The 8,090-nt window shown below is 59.7% G+C and overlaps 1 protein-coding gene across 1 annotated transcript; it reads right to left on the bottom strand.

Annotated features, from left to right (window-relative positions):
- Positions 1–1,239: 1,239 nt before the first annotated feature.
- CHI3L1 (chitinase 3 like 1) lies at positions 1,240–7,237 on the bottom strand. The gene is made up of 10 exons (XM_081038836.1): positions 7,090–7,237; positions 6,951–6,980; positions 5,989–6,190; positions 5,628–5,684; positions 4,770–4,920; positions 4,018–4,139; positions 3,094–3,217; positions 2,463–2,645; positions 1,927–2,043; positions 1,240–1,800 (listed from the first exon to the last, which is right to left on the bottom strand). The coding sequence occupies exons 1-10, from the start codon at positions 7,112–7,114 to the stop codon at positions 1,660–1,662; spliced, it is 1,152 nt and encodes a 383-aa protein (XP_080894962.1). The 5' UTR covers positions 7,115–7,237; the 3' UTR covers positions 1,240–1,659.
- Between the last annotated feature and the right edge of the window lie 853 nt (positions 7,238–8,090).

Here is an 8,090-nt window from a genome sequence, read left to right as displayed (position 1 = left end):
CACTTTAGCACGTGCGATATTTGGGAATCAGTTCACATAAAGTTTACGTAGGGCCCCCAGCCACAGGCAGTGTCCCTCCCAGGACACTGTTGGGGGTGGCAGGAGCGACCCTGTTGGGGGTGGCAGTGCAGGGCCTGTGGGCCTCTGCCAGGTGACTCAGTGTGCTGTGCGCAGGGGGGCGGGGGGGCCTGGAGACCAGGTTTCCATCCCTGGACTCTGAGTCTACAGCTATAAGTGAACGTGACTAACTGGTCAAGACCCTGAGTCAGCTCTGCAGAGCCTGTCCCAGGCTGGGGGAGGGTGGGGGTGCAGGGGGAAGGGTGGAGACTTGAAACCTGAAGAGCTCACAGCCCCTGGGTGTCAAAGACCCTCATTTGGTGAGATGGGCGCTGGGCGGGGCTGGGGGAATGCTCGGTCCTCTGGCCAGGAGTGTACCCCTGAGGCTCTGGCCCAGTTCCCACTCTCTCCGCCTTTAGCCAGGCTGTGACCTTGGGACCAGTTGTGTCTGCCCAGCTCCAACTGGTCCAGATTTCAGGGAGGCTAATAGGCATTTCCTTCGCTACACCTCCGACTGGTGTCTCAAACCCCTAGGCTAAGTCACGGATGGTCCAAACTCAGGGGACCCATGAATGAATTCCCTGGTTTGGGTGTTCATCGGACTCTCCTTGGACACAAGGCACGTCTCCTCCCCACCCACGTGTCCCACACCAGCCTGAGCGGAGCAGCCTTGATCTCTGCTGGTCTGAGGGCCGAGTGTGTCCCCAGCGGAGAAAAGAGTAGGACAGAGGGCTGATGCAGCAATGGGAAGGGGAGGAGAGAGGAGGCTGGACGCCGGCTCCCAAGGCCTGCGGACTCCAGCCCTGGGCTGAAGGGAAGGTGCGTGAGGTAACACTGGTGTCCCCTTTCCAGCCTGCGTCTGGGGTCAGGGCTCTCCACGCTGGCCCTGGGCTGGCTCCCACACCTCCCTCGTCAGAGGACATGGAGGGTTGGGAGTGAAGGGCTTGCCTCCTTCTCCTCTGTGCCAGCCTTGGGAGCAGAAAAGGCTGCTCTCATCAAGAGCTGCACCGAGACGGCTGGACGGCTTTGCCCTCTTGGGCAAAGTTCAGGGCAGATGGATTTGAGGATGCTGGCTCCCTTCGGGACTCCCTGGGTTCCGGCTGAGGCCAGGGTGGCCTCCCCCTCCACAAGCCCATGCGCCCCAAGCCTGGGAGAAGAGAAACCATAGGAAATGGGCAAGGTGAGCTTGGTGAGTCAGGGGCCACTGCAAAGATGTCCTGAAGCGAGTATCAATGCTGTGAAGCTCTGGCACTTTATTGACCAGCTGGCGGGTGGGCGGGGCCCAGCTGTGCTCCTGGGGGGTCCAGTGGGGCTCTGCAGAGGTGGCGTTAGGCTCCTTGGTGGTGGAGGTTGCCAAATGGTGTCCTACGAGACAGAGGCCTGGGGAAGGGAGCTGGAGGAAATCCCCTTGTGCTGGGCTTGGGGCCACCGGGCATTACATTCAACAACAGTGTGTGCTGCCTCCAGGCCCTCTGCTACCAGCCCTGCACCAGCGCGAAGCTCAGGCCTCAAAGCTGTGGCCCTCTGCAAGGGGGGGGGTCCCAGGGAGCGTGACAGGTTCAATGGGGTGTGCAGCCCGGCTCCCTGGCAGGAGGACAGAGGCTAAGCTGCAGTGAGTGCGTCCTTGATGGCACTCGTGAGAGGGAAGGGCAGGTTCTGACCACAGAAGATGCCCCGGAAGTCATCCAAGTCCAGGGCCCACACCATGGCACCTGCCAGCTGCCGGTTCCGCAGGTACTGCACCTAGAGGGGAGGCCAGATGTTGGGGCCTGAAACTCTGGTACCACCGCAGGGAACACACATGTGGCGGCTGCTCAGAGCAGGCTGTCCCTCTCCCTCTTTTTCCTGGGCATGGCCTTGGGAACCTACCTTGGTTTTGACGCTCTCCGGGTCACTGTACCCCACCCACTGGTTGCCCTTGGTGGCATAGGGAACCTGCTGGTCAAGGAGTCTGTGGACCGTGGCTCCACGAAGGAAGGTACAGATCTGAGCAGAGAGCAAGGCAGGGTTCAGGGAGCTTTGCTGAGACCATAGGGTGTAGCTTCCAGAGTCTCTTTCAGCCCCTGCTTCTTCCTCCTGGCTGCTAGGCCCCCAGTGACTGTTGGCGTCCTGCAAGCTTGTGTAAAACAGATGCAAATGTCCCCGAGTTGTGTGGTTGACACTAAGGACTGGCCCCAGGCTCACAGAGCGGTAGGCTGGCCAGCATCAGAAGCCCCTGCCTCTTGGTAAGGCTCCTTCCTGGGTCAGAAGGACGGCCCTGACCTGTGGCCAGAGGGGTAAGGAAGCTTGTGCTGCAGGCTGGGTGTGCCTGGCCACCCCGCCCCCAGTCCACTGGGACATTGCTCTCATCCCCGAAAGAGCAGAGCGGGGTGCAGTGGGAGGCCGACCTTTGCCCCAAGTCATACCTCATAATAGGCCAGGATCCCTTCCTCCTTGGTGAATTGGCCTGCTATTCCCGGCCCTGAGGTGGGGGCTCCCACACCCGTCTCGGAAGAGGCGAGGGTAAAGGTCCTCCCAAAGGTGGGTATCCCCATAACCAGCTTCTTGGCCGGAGCTCCCAGCCGCAGCATGTAGCCCACGGCGTAGTCCTGGGCGGGGAGGGGGACGGGGGTTAGCCAGGAAGGCCGGGTGCATCTCCACAGGCCCCAGGACACCCCTTTCCCCCGGGAACCATGTCAGGCTAAGATAACATTGTGCAGTTTCATTCTCCAAAGCTCCTCACGAGGACACAAAGCGATTGTTCCTATGTGAAAGGTGCTGAAATTGGGTGACTGGCTCACGTCTAGACCAGACTCCTGCCTCCTCAGCCCCTGCCTGCCCTCTGCCTCCACTGGTCCCCTGCGGCCTGGTCAGGAGAGGCCCTGCTCCTTTACAATGGTGTGGTGTCCTGTGTTCCTAGACCCTGGAGGACACACAGACCTGGAGCCTCGGTTTCCTCATCTGTGAAGTAGGACCATAGCCCCTCCCTGGCAGGGGACTGAGGAGTTGGGGGTGGCATGTGGGCACTGGCCAGCTCCCCTCCTCCCGGGCACTCACCACGTTGTTGAACCTGTAAGCACGTGCCTCCCGCTGGCCTCGGAACAGGGGGCTGTGATGGCCCGTGGTTTGGTGCCAGGCTCCGTGGAAGTCGTATGTCATGAGGTTGATGAAGTCCAGGTGCCTGGGAGGGGGGTGGGGGCCGAGGTGGGGGCCCAGCAGGGTGTGAGCAGGGCAGACGGGCAGCCACTGACCCAAACCCAGTAGTGACCAGCGACCACCCCGGGGGGCTCAGGGCCCCACACGTGCACTTAAGGCAGGAATGGAGCCCTTCCATTCTGCCGCAGCACACGTTTGGGGGTGCCATGTCGCGTTCTCCCCCCAAGTTCATCTTGGTGAGTGCAGCTCTAAAGTGGCATCAACAGACAGCTGTGCGAAAAGAGCAGGACCAAGGGGTGGCCCGGCCCTGCGAGCCACACAGGTGAGGGGCTGTGTGAACACGAGCTCAGGTGTTTGGGGCAAACGGCTGGGGCCACCCCATTGCCACCCTGTACGTGGTCCCCTGAGTGCCGAGCCTGCAGCTCCCTGAGATCATTGGAAAGCCAATTCTGAAGTGACAGTGCCGCTTCCCTCTCAAGGGGGGCAGGTGAGGAGGACAGCCCCCGCCCGCTGTGCTCCCAGAAGGCTCCCTGGCAGTCCGGAAATGACAGTGTCAGTACTGCCAGCGCGTCTGCTGGGAGCCGCTCTGCTCAGCTCCACACGCAGGTGGTGCCTGCTCTGTAGCTTCTCCTCTTGCCTGTTCCTCACAGATGCCCACAGCAACTCTTAGCTGGTCAGCACTGTACCCCAAACGAGAAAGGAAGGGCAGGGCTCATTACGCCCCGTTGGCAGATGGGGACACAGAGGCACAGAGAGGGGAAGTGACTTGCTCAAACTCACACAGCAAGGTTCTCATGGCTGGTGGGGAGGTGGACGGGGACTCACCGGGCCAGCTGGGCGACGTCATAGCCGCTGTCAAGGACGACCTTCCCAGCAGACACAGCTGCGCTGAGCAGGAGCCGCTCCGTCCCCTTCTGGGCTTCCTTTGCAAACTCAGCCTTCATCTCCTGGTTGCGGGAGGGGCTGGCTAGTGGGGGGGCCGTGCAGGGAGACTGGGCAGCCTGACTCGGGCGCACCCATGCTTTTCCTAACAACCTGTTGAGCCCAGTCTCGTCTCACAAGCCCAGGGCACACCCATCCGCACACAGTTACTCCTGTCCTGGAGGGACAGTGACGTCCCTCGTATGATGGGACCTACGATGTTGAAAGAAATTTGCCTTTTGGTGCCTGTTTGAGCTAGCACATGAGACCACAGTTTTCAGATGCCTTATGTTGGTGCTGTGGACAAGTTTTCTAGACAAGCACTACTCTGGGGTAACTGGACATGCGTGGCCTGTCCCCGGATGTGGCTCAGTGTCCCTGACGCAGTGACACTCCACTGAGCGGCAGTGACGAGTGAGTGTTTTGCCTCTGAGGACCCCGCCTCGCCCCTGCCTGGCCACAGGCGGCTTCCTGCTCTGTGAGCTCTCGAAACCCAGACCCTCGGGCTTTCCCGGCCCAGCTCCCAGGACCTGAAGCATGGACGCATCAGCCCCTCTTCGCCTGCCCTCAGCAGGCTGTCAGGTGGAGACAACGTTGCCCAGCTCACTCCCTGGTGTCCACCCACCTCCCTGCCACTTTCCTGCCCCAAACAATACCTTGACGAGATTGGTGAGATGCTGCTTGTCCCTCCTTCCGGGGTACAGCCAGGCAAGGTCCAGCCCGTCAAAGCCATGGGCCCGTAGAAAGGGCGGCACTGACTTGACGAAAGTCCTGCGACTCTGGGCATTGGCAGCTATTTTTGAAAATCTAGGACCAAAACCAGCCCAGAAGAGTGCTCAGCACTGAAACGCTGGACGATTCAGCCCTCTGGAGGGGTTTCTGAGCCACGAGGAAGAGGGGCCCTGAGCCCACAGCTCCAGGAGGCCACGGCCACCACAGGAGCCTCTTCCAGGCGTGTGCTTTGGAGCCCGACATCCCTGGGTTCCAAGCCCGGCTCTGAACAGGCTCTCACCTGAGTCTCAGAGACCTCGTCTGGAAAACGGGGATATATGTAATATCTCTGTGCCATTGTGACGATAACATGTGGCAATGGCTGGAAAGGTGTCTGACACTGAGACGTCACTCAGGAAGTGGGAGCTGTTACCATGCCCCATCCCCTTTTCCAGCCCAGCTCCAACTGTCGCCATTCCAGGAAGTCCTCCCAGGGTCCCCTCTGCCCCGCTTCCCCACCCTCCCCCTCTGTGTCCTTCCAGCCCTTAGGACGGTATCCCCCAGAAGTCCTTCGTTGTCAGGCCTGAGTTGTAACGAGCTGGCAAGGAAGCACAACATCCACTGTCAACTTGCTGTGTGATTCTTGGCGAGTCCCCCTCCACCTGGGGGCTCTGATTGCTTGGTGGCACACGAGACGGGCCCCTGACAATGATTTAGGCTCCTGCACGTAGCCCGTCTGGGGTGCTGGGACCCCCATGCCGCCTCCTCACCCGTATCCATCACCCTCTAGCAGTGGGTCGTACCTGTGAGAACCGAAGTTCCATCCCCCGACAGACAGGAGGGTCTTCAGATTGGGGTTCCTGTGGGCACAGAGAAGGGGCGCAGGGAAGAGCAAAGTTGTTGTGACACAGCCTCCTGTAGGCCTCGGAGGCCCTTCCAGCTCTCAGCCCTGATCTTCTAAGACACCATAGACCACTTCGGACCCCACAGCAGCGACGCCAGGACGTGGCGACACAGAGGGAACCGCGTCCAGGCTCCCTGGAGAGGTACCCTTGGCAGATGGGGGCCGTTCCCAGAGAAGCTCGGCACTGGCTTCTCCAGGTGCATCGACCAGCAGCCCTGCCAAGGCGTCACGTGTCCCCCCAGCCTCTCCCATGGCCCGACCTGCTCTTCAGGACGTTCAGGGTGCCATACAGCGTCTCGTCATTCCACTCCCAGGTGTCAATCTCGTTGTCGCTTATGTTGGCAAAGCTGTAGATGATGTGGGTGCACAGCAAGGGGTCCAGGGTGTCTGGGAAGCAGCTCCCGTCGCCCTCCCGGTACTGGGACCAGCTGGTGTAGTAGCAGACCAGCTTGTATGCTGCACCTGAGGCAGAGTTCGGGGGAGGGGACTGTGCTGAGCCCTGAACTCAGCTTCAGGGCGTGGGGGAGGGGGTGTGAGCACCCTGAATGCTAGTGAAAGCGCGGCTGTCTGGCGGAAATCGGGCCTGATCTGAAGATGTTTGGAGAAGAGCCTGCCGTGCGAGCGTCCTGCAGACTAAGAACAGGATGAAACGGGGCCTGCTGCAAGCAAACAAGGCTTCCCAGAGGCCCCAAAGAGCAGGGGACCCAGCCCAACACAGCCCACGTCACAGACCCCGCCTCCAGGGTGGGGCTTTGCAGGGCCCTTGGCTGACAGGCTCTGGTCCACCTGTTCTCTGCCCTGACCTGTGACCCACCCAGAGCAGCTCCCCTCAGCCCACCCCCAAGCTGGGGCACAATGTCAAGGGACCGGGCAGTCCTTCCTCTGCTCTCATTCGAATCCCTCCTGCTGCAAAGGGAGCCTGTCTGCCCACAGGTGATGGGGGAGGAGTGGAGGCTGGCGCCATCCTCTCAGTGGTTCCCAACAGGCCTTCATGGAGCCTTAGCCTTTGAAAGATTTTTATTTTGAAACATTTCTAATATACAGAAAAGTAGAAATAGTATAACAGACATCTAAATACTTATCACCTCCATTCCACCAGTGTTAATAATTCTGAGCCCTGTGAATCACAGAAGAAGCTGGAAAAGTGCTCCCCTCTTCCAGTACCGCCTGTGGACGCCCTCCCCACAGCCCCACCTCCCAGGACCTAAGGGAGGTTACTCACAGCTCTGGAGCAGCGCCAGGACTGCCAAACCTGAGGAGAAAGCCAGGGTCAGAGCCTTGCTGCGTGCACCTGCCCTCCCCCAGCAGGTAGGAGAGCACGTCCCTTGGCCAGTGGCTCTGAGCACCCCCAGCCCAGAGACCTGTGCGAGCCACCCCCAGACCCATGGTGGCTGCAGCAGAGAGGGGGCAGCTGTGGCCTCTTCCTGTGTCTGCCGCCCAGCTGCCTGCGCCTCACACTTTCTTTATACCTATCCCACTGCACTCCCCCGGCCTCCAACCATCCCATTTATGGAAACAGAGCTGGTTGGTGAAGGAACCACCAGTCTGGGACTTTGTGGGAGGGGCACTGGGACAATTGAGAAACCCGCAGGGTTTTGAAATCTTGGGCCCTTCTTCATGAGGCTCCTTCCAGCAAAAGAGCCACCAAGTGACTGCCAGGGACTCCCAGGGTGACTCAGCCTCCCTTCCAAAGACCTCCTTCCCACATCTGTAGCTTTTCTAGCCAACACTTTCCGGGCATTTCTGGCAGCCTGTGTACCTTTGCCCTTGGCTAGGTTGAAACTGTAACCCACTGTGTCCCAAACCAGGCTGTTGCTGATTTTCTCCCCTTGTCCAGCACCCAACTGGCCCACGCTCCCCCTCAAGCTCTCTGTGAGCTGTTTCCCACAGCCTGACTTGAGAGAAGAGGCCTTTCAGCAACCGTGTGCTGACTGTTTACAGGAAAAGTCGGGGAGAACTGGGAAGCTGCAGAGAACACTCTAGAGCTGGTGCTTCCTGTTGGAAAGGCCACTTAGGACGAGCAGAAAGGGTCTGCTGCAAGCCTGGGGCTGCGGCAAAGTGCCGGGGACACGGGGACTCCTGATAATCTCAGGTTGATCATTTCCACAACCTGCTCCTCTCTCTGTGTTGCTTCTGAAACCCACCCCTCCCTCACGAGTCCTCATCAGTCTTAGGGGAAGAGCAGAACTCCCTAACAGGGCTGTGCAGGCTGGAGCTCGGCTTGTGGATACACTTTCTGGCCAGTGATCCAGGATAACTCCATTCTCTGCAGGCTGTAAATTAATTAACAGGCAGTGAGTGAAAAGTTGAGGACACCAAGAGCCAGACTGGGTCAGAGGTCTTCTCAACAAAGTCCCTTTAT

The sequence above is a fragment of the Rhinolophus hipposideros genome (assembly GCF_964194185.1).
Source record: "Rhinolophus hipposideros genome assembly, chromosome: 26".
Lineage (NCBI taxonomy): Eukaryota > Metazoa > Chordata > Mammalia > Chiroptera > Rhinolophidae > Rhinolophus > Rhinolophus hipposideros.
This window is presented reverse-complemented; position numbering and strand designations above follow the sequence as displayed.